At 37.4% G+C, this 22,466-nt stretch overlaps 1 protein-coding gene across 1 annotated transcript; it reads left to right on the top strand.

The window, feature by feature from the left end:
- The first annotated feature begins 8,343 nt into the window (after positions 1-8,343).
- LOC115922877 lies at positions 8,344-22,148 on the top strand. Its single transcript, XM_030982626.1, has 4 exons — positions 8,344-9,110; positions 12,401-13,011; positions 13,814-13,865; positions 21,535-22,148. The coding sequence occupies exons 1-4, from the start codon at positions 8,612-8,614 to the stop codon at positions 21,960-21,962; spliced, it is 1,590 nt and encodes a 529-aa protein (XP_030838486.1). The 5' UTR covers positions 8,344-8,611; the 3' UTR covers positions 21,963-22,148.
- Positions 22,149-22,466: the final 318 nt, after the last annotated feature.

Genomic DNA, 22,466 nt, shown 5'->3' on the forward strand with positions numbered 1-22,466 from the left:
TAGGTACCATTCAGAAAGTAGAGAATGTGCCCTCACGTCGCTGAACAGAAAGGTGCTGAAGGAGATGAATCTTAAGTTTCACCATCCAAAGAAGGACACAGTCATGTGCGGTATGTGAAACCTACCAACGCGGGAACCCACAACAGAAAGAGAAAAATTGAAATCATTTACCAAACTCACATCACTGGAAAGAAAACCATCAGACAGTTGAAGACCAGCCCAAAGGATAGGGATTCGTTTAACCCCAAAGTTGTCGCTGCGGTATATTAGGTCAAGCACTTGCTAAACTCCCCTCAATCCGAATTATTTTAGAAGCAAAGACTTGGCATCTACAACTTTACCATTTAGACTACAACTTTACCATCTAGACTACAACTTTACCATATATGACTACAACTTTACCATCTAGACTACAACTTTACCATATATGACAACAATTTTACCATCTGTGACTACAATTTTACCATCTAGACTACAACTTTACCATATACGACTACAACTTTACCATCTAGACTACAACTTTATCATATACGACTTTACCATATATGACTACAACTTTACCATATATGACTACAACTTTCCATCTAGACTACAACTTTACCACCTATGAACTAGGTAGTAAAGACGGGTGCTGCTGCCTGGCACATGAAGGCATCACTAGAAGAGGATCATGTGAGATCGCCGCGCATCTGCATCGATTTCTCAGTAGTCTGGATGAGAAAGGGCATCGTTGAAGTTGAGTTTTACTCAGATTGTCTGTGTTGGCCAAAAAATCATTCTGTGCTTTCGGAAATGATGCAGCATTTCATTCACAGTGCCAAGTCCATCCACACGATCATTTTGAATTTCTTTCCTACAAACCATGGACAATCTGAGAGTGATTCTATGCACAGTCGAGAGAGCCCAGATGCGTGTCATAGAATTCATGGGACCAGCCCAGTTGACGACCATTTGTAAAATGGCTCGCGTTCTCCCGATCCCTATCATAATTATTATGGAGGCTAAGTCAAGAGATATTGATGATTGGAAATCTGCAAACCAGCAGAGAGGCATCCACCGAATCCGTACCTATGAAGGTGGACTAGACTGGACGAAATCCATGGCAATTAAAATCATAAAGGGTGAGCCCAAGTCGATCAGATTTAAGTACTCACTATAATACTGATGTAGAGTTTGGTGTCTTCACAACGAATGGACTAAGAAGAAGCGGAGAAGAGGCCGGTGAAGTGAGACCACGACCCCTGTACAAGAATGGTCCTTCAAAGATATATTAAGGAAAATACCAGGACCTCCAATCACTCTGCACTGGCACCACAGCAGAGGTATTGCATCCAGATCATCTATCATGTTACAAACTTCTTCCTCACTAAACAGTCAACATGACTCATGCACAATGCAAAGAAAACATGGAATGTTATAAATGAAGTTTTGAACAAAAGAAAAAGTAAGCATGATGTTAATGAAATCGAATATGAAGGTAGATCTATAAAGGATAAATCTCATATTGTAAATTTATTCAATGATTACTTTAGTACAGATGGACAGAAAATTCATTATAAGTTGGATAGTGCAGTAACTACAGGGATCTGTTTGTGAGTCCATATTTTTTAGCCCAATTACAGAATCTACTATAATTAATATTATATCGAGTTTTGATGTAAGTAAATGTCCTGGTTACGATGAAATTAGTGCTAAAACTGTTAAATCTTCTATTAATGCAATTGTGTCTCCTTTGTGCAATATATTTAATTCTTCTCTTGAAAAAGGCATATTTCCTAATGCATTAAAAATAGCTAAAGTTATACCAATTTATAAGAATGGCAGTAAAAATATGTTGAATAATTATAGACCAATCTCTATTTTATCAATTTTAGTAAAATTTTAGAAAAAATTGTTTATGATAAATTAATATCTTTTATTGAAAAACACAATATTTTGCACAATAAACAATTTGGCTTTAGAAAGGGATATAGTTATTTTTACTTTATATTAATGATCTACAATATGTTAGCAATATTTTATCAGTAATTTTATTTGCAGATGACACAAGTTTATTTTTATCAGGTAAAGATCCAGTTGCATTAAATAATCTATTGAATTCAGAAATGAAAAGCATACAAACTTGGTTTACAGCCTATAAACTCTACATTAATCGCGATAAAACATGTTATATGATATTTAAGAGTAGGAATTGTAGAATACAAGATAATGTAATAAATATTGAACTTAATGATCTAAGTATAAAGAGAGAAACCAGTACTAAATTTCTAGGAGTAATCATTGACGAAAACTTGAAGTGGAATGAACATGTCAATTACATTGCTTTAAAAATATCTAAATCCATTGGAGTCTTTAATATTTTAAAACACATTTTACCACTGAAGATTTTAACAAATTTGTATAACTGTATGATTCTATCACATTTTATGTATTCTAATATTGTATGGGGCGGTTGCTCATTTTATTTATCACAACAATTGTTTTTACTACAGAAACGTGCAATACGAGCAATTACCAAATCAAACTATTTAGCACATACCAAACAATTATTTAAAAAGTTAAAAATATTGAATATATTTTATATAAATAAATTACAACTAGCGTCGTTTATGTTTTTTTTATTCTAAACAACTATTGCCCAATAACTTTCATGACTATTTCGAATATGATTGCAACATCAATAAATATAAAACAAGAAATTCCAATAAAATGTATGTACCTTTTTATATTTTTAACTTTTCAAGAACTACAGTAAGTTTTAAAGGCCCACATCTTTGGAATGAGTTGCCAAACGTATTAAAAGAAATATCTACTGTTTTTACATTCAGGAAAAAATATAAATGTTATCTTCTTAATTGTGAGTAGTTTTATCTGATCTAATTGCCTTTTATGTGATTTATGTAAATAATTATGATGTGTTTTTATGTGATTATGCTATGTTATATTATCTGTTTGTTTGATTGTTTTTATTTTTTATATTTTGTATAATGTATTTCTTTTGAAGGGTGGAAATATAGGGGATCAACCTTGACAGGCCAATGGCCTTTGTTGATCCCTCACATCCTCCACCCTTCATCCTTCTTTCATCAGTACAATGTAAATGAATGTTTTGTTTTGTATATATTTATATTGTTTTAATTTATAATGATTTGTTTGTATATCTTTTGATGTGTTTTTAAAATGATGTGAAATCAATTGAATACTTGAATACTTTTTGAATACTTGAATACTTAAATGCATCTTCGATATTAAAAGGCAAAATTTCATTTATGACGGACAATGAGATTTTACTCAAGTATTACATAATGTTTTGACCTAATTCCATTTTAGAGGTTTCATTGACGTGCTCTTTGATTGATTTGCTTTAAAAGTGTTCAAGACTAATGCCTCGATTACATATAGATATGTATCTGCCATACAAACTAAAGGTATGAGGTTTTATACGAGGAAAAGCAGGAATGTATTTAATATTTTCTTGTGATATATCTTGGTTGGCTGTTTGAATTTCTAATAATATATGATATTTTGTGTATCACATTTGTAAATATGAAGAAGAAAAAAATGAATAAAGAAATGTTGATCAAAATATATAATTCAAACACTGCATCATGTTCGAAAGTATGAAGTGTTGTCTGATAAAGGACTAGGCAATATGAGTTTCCAGTGATGGTGTACAAGTTAGCATATTCCAGTTTTATCAGAAAACACCAAGAAAAATCATGCACTGATAAATTGCTCTCCAGAAGCTACCAGACCTTAGCTACACGACCAGTGGCACAGATTGAGATGAAACTATTCTGATTGGAGGTAAATAAGTGGATGTAAAAGTGAAGGAGGCATGCATAATGATGTGTGATAATGAGATGACGTAAAGAAGAACATGTAAGATATATAAATATGGTGAAGTAAGTGGGTACCTGGTAGGAATTTATTCCTTGAAACGCAGCGCGCGTAACAGCTGCACTGCTAAAGCCAGGGTAATTATGCTGCATTATTGTAGAGCGCTTAGAGACTTCTGATAAAGTAAGTGTAGGCACTATATATATATATATAAGCAAGGATAATTATTATAGGAGAGAGAAGGAGTGGAGACCTAGATATAGAATATACACTGTTGGTCATAATGGTGGAATATTTATTTTTACCCCAGTTTAGGAAAGGATTTTTAAAAATTATTTATTTCTAATAGATCTAGATAATGGCATACATTCTCAGATTTTATTGAATATTAATTTGCGAGTGTTTGTTTTGCGTGACTGCTTAATCATATGTGTGCTACTATGCTAATCAGCTAGGGAACCTACGTCCTTAAATCATAATTGACAGTAATGAGGATTAATGCCTCACAAAAGGGCACTAATATAGCTGATCGACACCGTGACGATTTTTATCCTGGGGCCTCACAGTAACAAAGCCATTGCTTAGCCCCTGAATCATGACTGTACGCAGTGTTTGCTAGGGTACGTGGCCGCCCCCACAAATCCCCCAAAACGAAGAAAATGCAATAAATTGTCAAAAATTCATTGCATTTTCCCCCGGCCCCCAACAAGAAAAATTCCTCTGTGTGGCCATGCCTTGAACCATAATGCATGGCCCTAAAGAGGAATTTTTCCTGTTGGGGGCCGGGGGAAAATGCAATGAATTTTTGACAATTTATTGCATTTCCTTCGTTTTGGGGGATTTGTGGAAGGGGCCGCGTACCCTAGCAAACACTGCGTACAGTCATGATTCAGGGGCTAAGCAATGGTCTCGTTACTGTGAGGCCCCAGGATAAAAATCGTGTCGATCAGCTATATATTAGTGCCCTTTTGTGAGGCATTAATCCTCATTACTGTCAGTTACGACTATTGCAAAGACTTTCGAAAAATCATTTGCAATAGCCCTTTCCATCACTCGTTGAAATGTACAAATGTCTGAAATAATTATTACGTAATCCGAAAATGATTTGTAGGTGTGTACGATACATTATTAAAATTGTGCTAGAGTAGATTTCTCAAAAGCCTTTGCGATCGCGTTATAATTTATAGTTTATTTTTATGAGACAAAAATTCGCTCGGGTCGGCATCCGATGTTTGAATAAGTGAAAATGTAAGAAGTGCCTTTCCGACAAGGGTATTTAAGATGTGGATAGGGAGTTCATTATTCCGAAGCTCGATTAATCCAAAAGATTAAATTATTTCGAAAGATCGTAAATCCTCAAATGAAATAGGATTCTTAATTTCGGAAATGAAGTAGGGTTAATAAACTGGAAATGAAAAAGGAATACTTTGAAAATGAAATGTGATTCCCAAGGTTCGGAACTCCCGTATTATTTTCGGAATTATAAACCCCTTATATGGGAAAGGTTTCGAAATCATGACTATTCGGAATAACGAACCTTCGCGGGGGGGGGGGGGGGGGGGGAGGGGGGAGGGGTGAACGAGTGCATCCCTTCACTGCATCATAGGGCTATACTTTTTTGTACAAAAATCCCTCATTGATGTAAGATAAAAACGGCGTGTATGCCCCATCCCCACCCATTCCATCCATGTAGAACATTTTTCACTTCCATATTTCGTACAAACGAGATTTCATTCAAAATAAATCATTACATACACAAAATCAATGTTAATATTTCCATACAAATACAAATCTTCATTTCGTTTTCATAACACAAATAAATTATTCACAAAACAGTGAGCAAAGAAGGAAAATAATGAAATGAAATCACTAATTTTATTAAATAATAATAACAATCACATACTGAACTTAGTTATTACCATCATTCATGGAAAATAACAGAATACATATATTTTGTATACAATGCAACCTCCGCTAATATCCCAAAAAATCTTGATGCGTGATGATGTTACTCCCAAATGACATGTCATATGTACTAAGTACACGCACCGCAGATCCCCACTTCCTCGACATCTCTTTGCTTTTTGTTATTATCGTATTAATGTTGTTGTTGTTGTGTTTTTTTAATTTTGATTATTAATAATAAGTTATAACTATTATTACCATTACTGTCTTTACTGGTTTTACTGTCATTATTTCGTGCTGGTATTACTTTCCATCATTGTAACTATGATTATTAATTTCATCGTGATAAAAATATGTTGCTATTATTTCAATAATGTTGTTGTTGTTATCATTGATATTATTTGTATGTTTGTTTTGTTATATTTTTTTTTATTAATGATAACTTATAACTATTATTATCATTACTGTCATTATTGTTCTTACTGTCATTATTTCGTGCTGTTATTACTTTCCATCATTGTAACTATGGTTATTAATTTCATCGTGATAACGATAAAGTTGGTAATTTATTGGAGACCCCCCCCCCCCCCCCCCCCCTCCCTCTCCCCCTTCCTACACGTATACACAGATATTACAGCAGCTTTCGTTTTTATTTTGTAGTTGTTAGTCGTATATCCCCTAGCTGCCTGTCGATGTTTGATTAATTTGATGGCGGCCAATCTTGGGAGGAAAATATGACACCAATAGTCACCGATTGTAAGACACTGCACCCATGATGGAATCGTAAGTGAGTAGAAAAGTGGAAAGAGCGAAAAGAACTCAAACGAATGGCTGAGAATGAGAGAGAGAGAGAGAGAGAGAGAGTAAGAGTGAGAGGGAGAGAGAGAGAGAGAAATCACTTCCTTAGCAGTCTCATAACCCTATAAACGATTGAAGAAGGGACATCACCGCTGGCCTATCTCGTAATTGAATTTGCAGGAATCAATTTATCCCAAGCTTTTGAGAAAGCACATTAAAACTCAATCACACGGCAACTCGGCCGCTTTAACCAAATTTCGCCACGCCGCTAGCTTCAAGCGAGCACAATAAAAAGCAAATATGACGCGCGAAAAGTGATACGCGATCCTGTCCCTAGGGGGCTCCCTTCAATCGCTCTTAAATTCGTTGTTGGTTTAAGTGGATTGATCGCTTTATCCCGGACTCTCTTTCTCTCTCTCTCTCTCTCTTTCCTTCTTCTCTCTCATCCTCTCCTTCTGTTTCTTCCCCTCTATATCTAATTTTATCACATTTAGCTATTGTCTTATTTGATTTCTTGGGGTGCATTTATCCCAAAGTTTTAGCACGATGTGGGTGTGTGTGAGTGTGTGTGAGTGTGTGCGTGTGTTTGTGTCATTACATTTATATTTCTTTTCTTCCCTATCTTATGAAAATGGAATTGTTAAAATTTACACTTTTATTACCCCTTCTGCGTTTTTAAAGGTTTTTCTTCTAGCAATACAAATTGTATTTCAATCATTCGTTATAATCTTTAAAGACAGAGTAACATCCTTATTTTAATTTTCACACTTTCTTTGTCCATTATAATCACACCTGTTTTACATTCAAATGAGTATGTACATATTTCTCTCTCTCTCTCTCTCTCTCTCTCTCTCTCTCTCTATATATATATATATATGTATATATGTGTATATAATATGCATAAATATATATATCTATATATATATATAAGGATAAAGGAGTGTTTTTTCCCTCTCCCTCTCTTTTTCTTCTTTTCTCTCTTTCTCTTTCTGCTCCCCATCCTGCAGCCATGATTGGCTGTCGCGAACCCGATCAACCAAGTGCGTCATTTAAACTTTAAACAGTCTTTAATTGATTGAATCATTGCATTTTGCCATAACAGCTTTGGGGATTGCCTTGTAATGCGCACCCATTACATCCCATATAATGCCTTTCAATTGCCATTTAAACGACTCGCTAATCCTTGCGGGACACGGACGGAAAAATCACCGACAAATTTGAACAACCGACATTGCGGTTTTGTTTTTTCATCCTGAAATTAAGACATTTCGATGATTTTATTTCCGCTGCTCTATAAAACAGCACAATCTCGCCGTTTAATGGCGATAATTTGCTTAGCCAGCTTATCGTACACTGTCTGTTACTCGTTCACCCTTTTTTCTTGCACCCCCCCCCCTCCTTCTCACTCTCTCTCTCTCTCTCTCTCTCTCTCACACTTTCTCCTCTCCTCTCTTCTTCTCTGTCATGCTCTCTCCCCGACTCTGTCCCAGACAGTTTCTCCCTGCGCTGTGTATACCTTGATAAGGCACAAAGGTCAAAATCTGATACGTTTTGCAAGATGAAGACGGTGATAATTTGATTTGGTTTGGATCATGCGCTAATGACCGCGCAAATTCCATTTATTCAAGTAATTACAGGCCGGGTCGCAAACATTTAAGAGCACTGCGACACGGAAAAACGAGTCATTTTCATCTCAGCTTCACAACTCGTACCGATAAAGGTGCCTCTTTTCTGGCGTCTCTTTCTTCTCCGGTAGATGTTGACTTATTGTTCTACATATTTTGTTATGCATCAGAATTTGTGAAGGCTTACGATTATGTATGATAGCAAAAGACGAAAGAAAATTGGATCGTTTTGTTCAAGCTCAGTTGCATGCTTGAGTTTATTTCGATAAACGTTCTGGTTGTTGAAATAGTTTTGGTCTTTTTTATCTGTAATATCAAAACTTAAAAACAAATTTAGACTCTCGTTTCATTAAGGCGGTTTATCTGCAGAAAAAAAAATCAGCCATATTTTGTGAAATATACGGAAACTCAATTCCATTTAGACTCGGGAGTTTGACATTAGCATGGAGGGATTACAAGCGTTTGTCGACAAATCTTTCGAAGGACATGACGCGAAATTCGCCCCTAAGTCATCACCGTCGTCGTCCACCGCTTCATCCACTGTTCGAGGAAGACCCCTTGCTAGCATCCAGAAGTGCAGCGCGTGGTTGAGTCTCATCGGCAACACATCAGGCACGCTCGCCTCGACCTCGGGCCCATGTCCGACGCAGCGCAAGGGTCGACATGCGACCACGAGCAGCGGTATGTCACCGTCCACGACGCTGGCATCTTTTCTCCCCCGAAGCCGCGGGCTGACAGGGTTTGGCCAGTCGCTGGGAAGTCCACCGAAACTGTGTTCGCCACGACAGGGAGTTGCTTTGAGTGATACGGCAGTGCTACGGGGAAGTGACGCGACGCTAGCCCATCAGGGACTCAAGCCAGTTCCGCTGACCGTCCGAAAAAGACATGTTGACTGCACTCTCGAAGAAAAACATCCCAAGAGACCAAAGACAGACGAAAATGGTAATAAGATCATGACTTTTATTCCTTCTTTCTGCAATTTATTCTTAGATTATTTCATTTTAGTTGTTTTGTCTTTAACTGGTATTAACTAATAGTAAGCCCAGAAAAATGGCTTACGTAGCTTTTACATTTTCAAGCTGGAATTCAAGTTGAATCGAGAATAAAATCCAATTTAAAATGATCGACAAAAGGAAAGATTTCAAATTAAGTAGTAAACATTGAAAGCGTGATAAAACTAGATAATCTTTTGTTGTATTCTGGATCGGGTCCGTTCGATAAGAACGTGTTGTACTAAAAGAGATATAATCATATCGAAATTTTACATTTTGGGGTGTGTGTTGTTGTAGTTGTTATTATTGTTGGTGTTTTTGTTGTTTTGACTCGTGATAATTGTTTTTGAATAATTCAATCTTCTGTCATGTTGTCATAACACATTGGAAGGATTTGCGTCTGAAACTTTACCCCCTCCCCTCCCCTCCCTCACTTCTTTCCTCCGTACCTTTGTGTTTTTTGCATTTATCCCGGAATGATACTTTTTAACTCAATCAATAATTTGAATCGTTCTTAACAATTGAGTTGTTTAAAGGTACTGAATGCAGTGAACACAATTATCAGTAAATAGTAAAGAAATAGTCTGCCTACATGAGAAACATTACGATATAAAAATGAAAAAGTCTCAGGGTTAATATCAATAGTAGATTTGTTTGTCAACATTCGTTGCAATCATGTATATTTTATTTTCAACTTTTTATCAATTCTATGTTTCAATTTGCTATCAAGGTTTAAAAATGACTGGGTGTGGAAACATTTCTTTTGGAAGGCCATGTAGAGATTTGCGCTTTTGAAAGGAAGTGGTTGTACAACATGTTTTTTTTTTTAAATCGACGCTTTTATCTCCAATTGCGAATACATTATATCAACAACATCAGTCACAACAACAACTACACCAAAAAAAATCAATGTCGTTTCATCGTATTCGTATTGTCCATGTATTTCCTTCCAGTGATAGAATATAATGTCTAAATTTTAATATAAATGACAAATTACAAAATAAATTACAAAATAAATTACAAAATAATAAATACAATTTCTATGGGAATAATACACGTTTATTGGCTTTTTCTATCATTAAAATAACGTGTTTTCCTTTGCTCGATTCTGTCAATATCCCCACTCCCCCTAAAAGTAATGATAAATTGAAGTCCCAAATTTTGTACACGGTTCTTTTTTATTCAAACAATCGCACAACTCAAGTAAAAGCTTCAGTAAAATACTTTATCATTTACATAGGCCTATGTTCCTTTTTTCATCGTTATTATGCAATGTAGAGTGACGTTCCTGTAAAATATTTGACCTTTTGCATGGGCCGGATACCAGAGCCTTGTCGCACTCGCTCTTCATTATGAAGTGACATTCATTTAACAATTTACTTCTTTTACACACCGTACACATTATATTACAATAAAAACGATCTAAAGCATATCTTTATAATAACACAAATAAATCAAAGTAATAATTTAACAAATAAATTAGTACTTTCCTTTTTATTTTAGGTACAAAATCTGATGATATCGTTGCATAGATCTTTCTGCATTGTATTTTGTTTTTTACCCCGAAGACACGCCCAATTAAAAAGGGAAGGAACTAAAGAATACCGAAAAATTAAGAAAAATCTTGAAAACAATAACGAGGCTAATAATTTTAATTTAGCAATCTTTTAAATCACAAACATAAAAGTAGCCTGTATCTATATACTCTCATTTTATTACATGCAAAATGTTTTTAAAAGTAACTTTTAGAAATAACGGTTCAAAGACTAAATGCGGTTATAAAACCATTTTTAATTGGTAAACGGAGTGTAATCTATGTAATCGGTTGGCAGAAGCCTAATTTACTTGTTATTATCACCCCAACCACTGGACGTTTTCTTTATCACGATTGCTTTTATAATCTGCTTTGGTGTTGATCTATATCAATCAGTCATTAAATGGTAAGGCGTTAATCCTCATTACTAACTCAAAGCCGTCGGTCCCCTGGTTGCTTATTTACAAGCATACAAATGGAAATGATATATTAAACAAAATCATGAGCAATGGTTTTGATTTTCAGCTTTTGTTTGGGTCATGTTTCAAATTTTACTTGTCTTCTCACAGACATCGCTATTATGCCTGTGTACCCAGATTATAGTAAGGGTAAAAAGAAACATTAGGAATAGACATTTTTTTCTAATTATGATTGTGAAGGCGCATGCATTTTCTGGATACTTTGCGTATAATAATGTAGCTGACAAGGGTGGGACTACTACCCTGAGTAAGGGTATCATTATTCCTGAGTTTCTGCGCGCATTAATTTGTGTTTTTAATGAAATGTAAGAGTTTTAAACTTAGGGGGGGGGGGGGGGTATTTATGTTTGCATGCTTTAGGAGAAAAACGTATGTTCGATAGTCAATGTGGCAATGGGATGTATTGTTATTGTTGAATAATCTGCTGGCTTGTACATTTAACTATTAATCTGCCATGAAAAAGCTGAATTCGAAAATGCCCCATTTTTTTCTTTTGAAAACTATTTTAATATTATTTTGATATCCTTTCTTTTTCCATATAAACCCAGCTTGATTGGTTTTAATTATTACAGTTGAATATAATTACTTTCATTCTTATTTTCTACAAAGTTTTAAAAAAACAAAGAAACCCAGCTAGATAAGTTTCATTTATTACAATTGAAAATTATTACTATAATTCTAATTTTCTACAAAGTTAAAAACCAATCGCGTTCGAACGTTACTACGATTGCAATTCTGATCTCTCCCCTATATAACCCGTTTTTGTGTCAATTCTGGTAGATTCTTTGAGATAGATAAGAGGCGACCAGAATATCTCTACCTTTCTTCCTTCGACTTTCTTTGATCGCTTAGTGCTTAGTGCCCTCTCCACGCTCACCCCCCCCCCCGTCAGCAGCTGTAACAAACCTGGATCAGTAACTACTGTGAGCTGTCATGGTCTAGTGGATATGTCACTGTACTCTGGGACACAACAGGGTCCACGGTTCAAATCCCAACTGCGCCACTATTTTTCTTTGGCAAGATATTGACATTTTGCCACTCTCCATCCAGGTCTAGTAACTAGGCGTAGGAAGTTAATCATTTCACGCTCTCGGCGCCTTAGGGCAAATTTATGTAGATCATGGTATCATCTCTCAGTATGTACCTTGAACAACCCTCAGATGAAAGCGCATTATGAGGGTAACTCTTATAATAACTATCATTATTCTATCGTTTTAATTTGTACAGGTGATGATGAAACAATGTCTAAAGACCACGTTTCACCGAATGACAGTTATGACAGTGTAGCTATTGTTACGTCAGACACCAATCGGGCAGACGGCAGAGTACTCGTCAAAGATAACGATGTCACACTTCCCGCCGATACCCTGTCTCCGAACCTTCCACGATCCAACCCCAAAACACTTTCGAATCTACCTACTCCTCTCTCCGTCACCAGACGGTCGCCTGAATGCTTGTCCAACTTTGACGATGTATCAATTCCCGTAACGATCAACATCAACAACGGCGTCAGCCCACTCGATAGAGCAGGAAGTGACGTCGGTTGCGATTCTCCAACCTCACACAACTCTGACGATCGTTGCGATTCGATATCGCCGCCGGATGTAATGGCATCGTCTGCAGATGTGTCGGCTTCCGGTATTTTGTCTACCGTTAACCCGTCGTCATCGGCTGCGGCTGCGGCGGCGGGGAAGTTGAAGCAGCGACGGAGCAGGACGAATTTCACGGCGGAGCAGTTGAGCGAGCTGGAGAAATTATTCGATGAGACGCATTATCCAGATGCGTTCATGAGAGAGGAGTTGAGCAGGAAGCTATGCCTCTCAGAGGCAAGAGTGCAGGTACGTCAATGACAAAGTTAATGATAAGACTTGCTGATATTGCCTGTTGCAAACGTTGCGTCATTTCCATTGCGTTATTCCCTGCGCCATTCAAGCCTATGGAGGCAATCAGTGCATACGCCAGTAATTTAAAGCAATATGTTTATACTAATTACATTGCATTAACTATTTATGAAATGATATTACTCTCACATGGCGTATTAAAATCCGTACAAGCCACTGACGCGGTTGTACGTCAGGGAAAAGACGTTGCGTCATTTTGATTGCGTCACGACCTTCATTAATAAAAACCGTGAATGCATTAAACCCTCATACGCCAGACATTATAATGCAATGTTTGCACTGCTAATTTTTCCATTACTTTTTGCTCTCTGGGGTTGCGTCACAATCGCGTCCTTCGATGACGCTGTCTCATGTCAGCGAATTGACGCATCGTGTGCAAGAAGCATAATCGAATTCGGCAAATATCATGTATATCTGTTTTATTCTTGAAATATTTGGTACAACAAATTGTATAAATGCATGTTTATTCGTGGCGTTTTTTCTTGGGGAACCACCTCACACCCGCTAAACACCTTCCTGTGAATATGTACGTGAAATAACGAATCCTGTTCAGTGACATTTTTATTTTTAAAACTGATGATGTTAGGTGAGTTCTAAATATATATGGGCAAGTTGATGAATATGTATCGTATATATATATATATATTTATTTATTTATTCATTGATTCATTCATTTAAAGATTCATTTACTTTTCTATTCAGTTATATATTTATTTATTCATTCATTTATTTCTCATAGGTGTGGTTCCAGAATCGACGGGCAAAATGTCGGAAGCAAGAAAACCATAACGGTAAGGGGAAAGATATTTTAAATTATTAAGAAAATATTCCTAGCAGTTGCTCGTTTGAACATTTTACCAGGTTGAGTATTTTTGTAAAAGTGACACAGTCATCCACATTCCCTATCCATGAATACCGTTCTCAAACAAAGTAGTTTCTAAACACTTAGTTATTTCTAAGAACAAACTGTTTTACCATCTAAGGTAGATGAAAGCGAGGGAAGGGGAGAGAGAGGGGGATGGAAATGAGAATGAGAGAGAGAAGGAGAAAGAAAGAGAAAGAAAGAGAGAGAGAGAAAGAGTGAAAGAAAGAAAGAAGGAGAGAGAGAGAGAGAGAGTGAGAAAGAGAAAGAGAGAGAAGAGAGAAAAGGGCTGTAAACTACGTCAAAGCTCCTTTTATAATATTGAAATTGTGATAATTAAAAAATGTTTATCAGTTCCATCATTTTCAAGATAACGGTTTCAAATATTTCATACTATCTTTATGAATAACCGAAATAGAATTATAATGAATTACCTATGCCCTTTTCTCGTCATCAAACCAAGTGTCATTTGATGTTGTAGTTTTTGAATAAAAAAAGAAAGTACAATCTAAACACCAAGGTGACTATGAAGACTTCTAAACTATAGAAAACAACACTATTGAGTAACATGAAACAGACTCTGTTATATAAGATACTCTTTGTAGGTGTGTTACATTGTTTTCAATATTCCCTATACTGTATAACACATCGAAAATAGAGTTTTTTTTCTTTCCTTTTAAATTACAATGTTTCTACTTACTATTTTATATTCTTTCCGAAAAATGTAAGTTCGAGTGTAAATTTTAGGAAAGTGAAAAAGACGACTAGAAAATCTCTTTACTGCAATACTTTGAAGAGGCAACAACGGCAAATTAGATTTTCTGAAAACAAATTTAATCTTCCCCAATGTGTGATGCGAAGTTAGGCGATTCAAGTGTCCTAGAAAAGTAGGGAAAAAGTGGCAAAGGGGTATATCGCTTAAGAAAGATTAATCTCGACAAGAAATACTTGGTGAGAAATGGGGGGGGGGGGAGCGCGTGCCACCGAATTCCAGTTAAACAAAATCACTTCAAATCGATGCTCCAAAACTCCCTGCGGGTCGGTGGCTATTGGGCCTTGATAAATTCAATCTAGGAAAACAATACGGTATTTCTGCTGATGATCTTATTAAGGGGCTCTTTAATCTGTGCTTAATAGTCCCCGAATAGGGGCCTTATTGGTTTGTCAAATTGCATAATCTCGTTAGGTGTGCGTCGTAATCTCATTTCGAGGGTCCAGTGCGCGAGATTTGTTACAAGTAGGAGAAACAGGAGAGATGGGGAGACTAAGAGAGAGAGAGAGAGACAGACAGACAGAGAAAGACAGAGAGACAGGGATGTTATGATATAGAAGAGAGTTGGGAGGAAGAGAGAGAGAGATAGAAAACAAAGTGATATACGAGATTGTGTACGTAATAAATAAAAGACAGGAGAGCGATGCAGATAGTAGAAACACAGAGATAAAGATTAAAAGAGAGAGAGAGAAAAAAAAGGAGGGAAAGAGCGAGAAAGAGAGAGAGAAAGAGAGAGAGAGAGAGTAAGAGAGAGAGAGAGAGAGAAGAGAGAGAGAGAGGGAGAAAGAGAGAGAGAGAGAGAGCGCATGTTGGAAATGAGAGAAAGGAATAAAGTAAAACGGTTTCAATTTATCGGGTGCGGATTATTTTACTCCCTTGATTCTATCAATTTGCGCTCTGCCCCGACGATTAAGTGAGTTTTGTGTCAATTAAGCCTCCATTATATCACCATTAAATTTGCTGCTAATCCAATTACGGCACCGTCTCCGAGGGAAAGGGGGTGGGTTGCTGATGCGCTCCTCGCCCGCCGCTCCGGCAACGTGGCCCGGCAGTCATCCGGTGGACAGATAACTAGATTACGGCACCGTTATTCTCATCCTCTGTCTCTACGCACCTCCTTGTTTCTCTCCTGTTCTTTATTTCTCTCATCGTTCCTAATTTGTTTTTCTTTCTTCTTCCTTTCCTCTATTAATCACAGCTCTCTTATTATGAGGGTGATGTCGGCCTAATCTCATTATTCGCAATTCTTCTTATTACATTGTATCGTGACGCGTGCTCCAAAAAAGACAATCATACAACCCGAGGTGGAGTAACTAAAGTGAGCTTGTTAAACTAAAGCAGATAGCTAAACTCGATTGGGATTGTGATAAAAAAACCTTCAGGATTTTTTAGTTTCTGTTACTTGATCCAATTTTCACTACTATTGTTATTGTATGAAACGTTCAGGTTTAAGCAGATAGGCCTAGCTAAACTCGATTGGGATTGTGATTAAAAAAAACTCTTCAGGATTTTTTAGTTTATGTTACTTGATCCAATTTTCACTACTATTATTATGGTATGAAACGTTAAAGTTTAAGCAGATATGCCTAGCTAAACTCGATTGGGATTGTGATAAAAAAAACTCTTCAGGATTTTTTAGTTTATGTTACTTGATCCAATTTTCACTACTATTATTATTGTATGAAACGTTAAAGTTTAAGCAGATAGGCCTAGCTAAACTCGATTGGGATTGTGATAAAAAACCTTCAGGATTTTTTAGTTTCTGTTACGTGATCCAATTTTCACTACTATTGTTATTGTATGAAACGTTCAAGTTTAACTTGAAGAAAATAATACAGTTTTCAGACATTTTGTAACGAGTAGATTAATGATTGTGCTCTTTGTTTTTTTAATCAGAAATTAAAACAAAAGCATCTGAAACATTAACAGAAACACATACACATACTACATGAGTTTACTCTGTGTAAAATTATTATGAGTTGACGTCTTTCTGCATCCCCGGCATGCATGGCCAACGTGGCGGCTCTTGGGTCTCATCCGAGAGATCCCGAGTTGATCGTTGCTATGTGCTGACAACCTCGGACAAGGTGCACATTATTATGTTCCTCTCGACCCAGGTGATTTAATGGATAACTGACAGTGAGGAGTAATGGTATTGCAAGACCTGCAGGGCCAGCAGTGTTAATTCTGATGCGGCTATATGATGATCCTGGGCAAAATTTACCTCCAATTGGAAAGAGAATTGATAACCCTTTTCTGTAGCGGCTCTGACTTGTGGTAAAATGTTGCGTTAACCACACGAAAAGAGAGAAATACCCATAAATATTATGCGATATACAAAATAAACATTAACTATACTGTTTATGAAATATTCTTGTTTAAGTTGTGATAATAAATACCATGTTTTTTGTGAATAGCAATTAAAGGAGAAGACTATACAACAGATAATATTTTGCCACATTGTGGTCAAAATAAATTTCCGAATCCGGCAAATTATTACTCAAGTTGAACATAATCGCTAAAAACTGGTCGGACACGTAACTTCTTAATATTCATGTTCGGCATTTTCTCCCGATACTTTTAAGAGCATAGCACTTGGACGACAATGATATTGGACCCAAACATCTTAATCGGTAATCGAAAATAGCTTTGTGACGTGGGTTGTTATTTGAAGGCAATTTGATAATCAGTTCGAATCAATCGAAAGTCCTAAATATATACATGTCAAATAACAGATGGCATGATTTCCCACAGGTTTCTACACAAATGGCTTCAGAGGAACAATCTCCGAAATCGGGGGGGGGGGGGGTAAATGATTATAAATCTTACTGAAGAGGCGACCTCCTTTTTAAAAAATTTTTTTTTATAGTAAATTTGGTTAAATAATCGAACTTTCCGTTTGTCGATGAGCGTATTTAGTTTCGAACATTATAGTTTGAAACGGAAGCAATACGTGTACTTTCGTTTTGCCAATACTTTATTGACATAATGTTTAGATTACTTTGGATAATAGGTTTGTAGGTTGCTTTATTTTAACCGATCATAAAAAATATTTGGTTAAAGGTAGAAATATTTGTATGCAGTGATGTTATATTCACAAAATCCTTTAAAGAATCACGTTGATATCTACCCAACATCGAGGTCAGCTTTTTCTCATAGATTGTTATCTATTTTCATGACTATTATTTTCACGATGTTATTATCTTTATAATATACTATTTCTTCAATTTTACCTCTGAATTCACGGAGTCTCCCTCACTTAAATGTTTCTCTTGGAAAAATGATGATGTCCTCTTTAATGGATGATCATTAAGCTACGTATTTCGTTCTAACTACTGTCGTTTGAAGTGAATAAAATGTGATAAAAGAGAAACGTTCGAAAATTAGTGAGTATTGACCTGAGGGGACATCCGTCATTGGTTAATTCCTTCGTTTTTCTTGAAAAAACCCTATTATGTTCGGCTCAATAAACGCTAACGTGCGCGTCGCTTATAATAATCACCGCGAGGTTTTTGCAAGATGGGGCAACCCAAATCGCCCGAAAACATGGCACACATACGCGTGCCTACCCTTTTCAAATCACCGCTTGCTACACATGAATTACACTGCACCCCTTCTCATATTTCGGTGACAATTATTGTCCCCCGTCTGTGCCTAAATTCTTACCTTTTCCTCTGTATACACTATTCACAGACGTTCCCCTTTTCGTTTCATTTCTCACTTCTCCTCAATGAAACAGCGAGAAAATTTTCTTTACCGACGGCTATTGTTCGTTTGTGAATAGACTTGTGGTTATTCACAATGGCTGCTCTATAACTCTGATTTGAATGGTTTTTAAATAGTCTAGAATCTACGCCTCATTCACTAATCCATGTAGATTGTTCTCTTTTGCCGAATGTATGTCACTTTAATGCGTCTCTTCTCCCAATTTCGCATTTCCATTAATTACTTCTAACACGTGTCATGGTGGAGAAAAGAATGTAAGTTTGATGCTGTAACAGTATATTGCTCACACATGCCAAATAACGTTACAGGAGTTGTTTAATGTCTTTTAACATGTTTATCAACCTCAAGTTTTGAACGATTTCATTTTCTTTGTCATTACATTGCCTATTTATTGTTCATTTGTTAAAACAATGAAATTGCATTAATCACACTATTTGCTACCATTTCAATAATAAGATATGTACAAATGTTTCAAGATATAGGATAAAGGCTATATAATTAAGCGCTAAGGCATGCAAGGAATTTCTTCCTACGGGTACCTTCACCTGGGTGTAGAGTTGCAAATGTAGATTAATGTCTTTCCAAAAGACATTATTACCGCGCCGGGACTCGAACCGAGAACCCTGTGATCCACAGCATAGACGCGTATCCACTGTACCACGACACATTTGTTTTCAATAATTGCCAACTATTGCATGGTTTCATAGTGTGTAACTCAAATAATGACCGATTAGTGTTTAAGCTATCAATAATGTGAATCGAACATTCATAAAAATCCTTGGTGCGATTTGATGGCGGCATTTTATCATTATTTGGACCAACGACTTGTATAAAATAATACTTTAGGCGGCAACAATTATTTATTTTCAAGTATATGAATCTGATCGTCAATCTTCAGTCATTTTATCTTTTTCATATAATATTCTTTGAATATTGACTTCAATCGCGATATCATACTCGAGCTGTCTCCAAAGAAAGCAAGAAGCTATGACATATTGCTGGTGTCTTTTTTACACGCCCAATAAACAAAGACATTAGGGATGACGACGTCGCACGAACTCAGGCGTACGCAATACGTTATCATCGCGCTCGACGGGTATTATAGTCACGCGTATTATCACCTACCCAACCCAGTCGGCGCGCAAATGGGGGCAGAAATTCTCAGATTATAAGATGGTGTGTGACAAGCTTAAATCCTTAGATTACATCTAAGTGATGAGGATCACCAGTGTACGTGAAGGAGGGACAAGGGCAAGGGGGCAGTTTGCTCCTCCGAAAAGATTTCCAATTAAGAACAAATATATTGTCACCATAGTAATATTAAAGTCAAAAGTGTTCGATTGCATACGTAGAAAAATACATTTTCAGAACACTTGCTTTTTCTTCACCCACCAAAACATTTTGGACGATACCCCCCCCCCCCCCCCTCCCCTCCTGAACTGTACGAAAACCAGGGTCAAAATTAGTTTGCTTTCTGGAGTGGGGAACGAATTTTTTGCCCCTCTAGAAGCGAATGTCTGGCTACGCAACTGATGAGGACGACACGGGAGGGGCTCTGCTAATCCGATTTTCATCCCCTAAAGTGAGTTGGATGACGGGATGAAGGGAGCGAAATTATGTTACACCCCGCGATTGAGGCAGCGTAGAAGATTGGGGCCGTTTTCCGTAGCCTGTGTTGGAAATTGTTTCAGTTTGTTTTTCATGGTTGTGGAAATATGTATGGATAAAAGAAGAGTTGGGGAGCAGATATGAAGAGGAGGAAGGGGAGAGGATTAGAAGGGTATGGTGAGGGGAAGAAGGACGGGAGAGGGAGGAGGATGAGAGGGAGAGAGAGAGAGAGAGAGAGGGATGAGAGAGATAGAGAGAGAGAGAGAGAGAGAGAGAAAGAGAGAGAGAGAGAGAGGGAGAGAGAGATGGGATGGGATAAGAGGTGAGAGAATAAAGGTAAATGGAATAAAGAGAGGTGAATTCCTGATCATATTAGTCTAGTCTGGTCATTATCATATAGTCGCTATTCTAAGTAAGTGGATTAGCCCAATTTTCACTTTTCAGTAATAACCATTCTGAACGGCTTAAGAAAGCAACATTTTAAGGTTTAACCATTTTTAATATGAAAGTTTTTGTTTCAACTTCTAAGTGAAATCTTTCGCATCGACTGTCAACTGTTTTTTACTATTTAAAAAAAAAATCTTTCCCATTGTGAGATCTGCTCTTCCATAATCATGATAATAATCTTATCTTCATTTTGATTATTTCTATTTTCAAAAAACATATCGCACTTTGGTTATTTCTATTTGTTTTGTCGCCACCCGCATCGGTTTATCATACTGGCATCTACTTTTGATCATAATCTCATTATTTCGGATTTCTTTTACTTTCTCTTTCTCTGCATATCTTCTTCATTTCCCCTTTATCCATCAAGAATCTTTTTCTTGTTCCTCTTCTCTTGATGATGGTGATAATCGTCGTCACCATGCACAGCATCCTCACCATCCACAGCTAAATCCCTACCATTCTCCGTCCCCTCCTCCTTCTCCATTCCAGCACCTAATCTTCACCACTTTCCTTCTTCTCATCTCTTCCTAACCCTCCTAGCTGCCCCGCCACTACTTCATCCTCCTCATAATTACCCTTATCATCTCATCATCACCCCATCGTCATCATCGTCAATATCATCACCATCGTCATCATCATCAATCACCCCCATCATCAGCCTCCTCCTCCTCCTCATCTCTATCATCGCCCTCACCGCCCCACTACCACCACTTGCATCCGCCCTCGGTTCCTCCTCCTCCTCCTCCTCCTCCTCCTCCTTCCCTCCTCCTTCTTAGCTCTCCCCTCCTCTGTTTCGTCAATCCTCCTCATCATTTACCACCATGTCATCGTCATCAGCCTGAGCAAAATCACAATCAACCTTATATTATTATCATCTTCATTTCCATCCTCTTCCTCATCCTCCTCCTCCTCCCCTCTCCTAATAAAACCTCCCCATGCCCCTCCTCCTTTCACCCCTTCCCATCCTTCTGACTTACTCTTCTTCTTGATCAGAATTATCAATATCAATAAATAACAAGTTTATGTATTTATTGTATCATTTCAGGTACTCCTGTTGGTAGCAGCGCATCAGTCGACACTTGTCGGGTAGCTCCGTATCTTAGCATGGGGTCCCTTCGAATGCCGTTCGAACGCGTCCAAGAACAACTTCAACTCAACATCAAATCCCCCTCCGCGCCTTCCGCCTCCTCCCCGTCCTCCATCGCCTCTCCCCTCTCGCCCCACCGGACCATCCCCGCGACCGCGGCACACCATGCCCCGTTCCCGCCGCCATCCTTACTGGCTCACGCACCGCCGTTCATGTTCTTTCCACCGCCTCCCTACGCCTTCCCGCTCGCCACGCTTATGGGGTCGATGCTGGCTCGAGGGGCGTCGGTGACCAGTTCGAGCAAGAGTTCGAGTATTGCTGATCTCAGGCTGAAGGCTCGCCAGCATGCCGCCGCTCTCGGGCTTCAGGCTTTCATCACACCGTAGCTCTTACAACAAGCTAAAGTAACATCACCGTCATCGTATGACCATCTCAACTTACTGTTTTAGTATATTATGGTAGAAAAGACACTGAAATATCATAAATCAGGAGCTTTAGATTGATACAACGATAGGTCGGGCAATCGTAACTGTCAATAATGGTCATCATAATCAATCTGCAAATGTTCTGTGAACGCGTCCATCATTTTCGCGGAGACTGACACACCATCGAACACAGTAGAACGAACAAGAATTATAATATGACCCATCTGTATAATCAGTTTGTCTATAATGCTACAAGTCCTCTCAAGGGGTTTGTGAATGTTGATATCGTTTTATCTGAATATTTAACCCTAATTTTGGTAGGCGCAGTGACCTCATTCCTTGCATAAGTTTCTTCTATGTGTTAAATCTTTAAACTTACGATTGTCGAACAAATACGCTTCTCTGATTGGTCGAAAGTTTGTTCCCATAATAACCAGTATCGGCAGTGTCCCGATCGAGCGAATG

Source organism: Strongylocentrotus purpuratus, unplaced genomic scaffold, assembly GCF_000002235.5.
Source record: "Strongylocentrotus purpuratus isolate Spur 01 unplaced genomic scaffold, Spur_5.0 spur5_scaffold_12, whole genome shotgun sequence".
Classification (NCBI taxonomy): domain Eukaryota; kingdom Metazoa; phylum Echinodermata; class Echinoidea; order Camarodonta; family Strongylocentrotidae; genus Strongylocentrotus; species Strongylocentrotus purpuratus.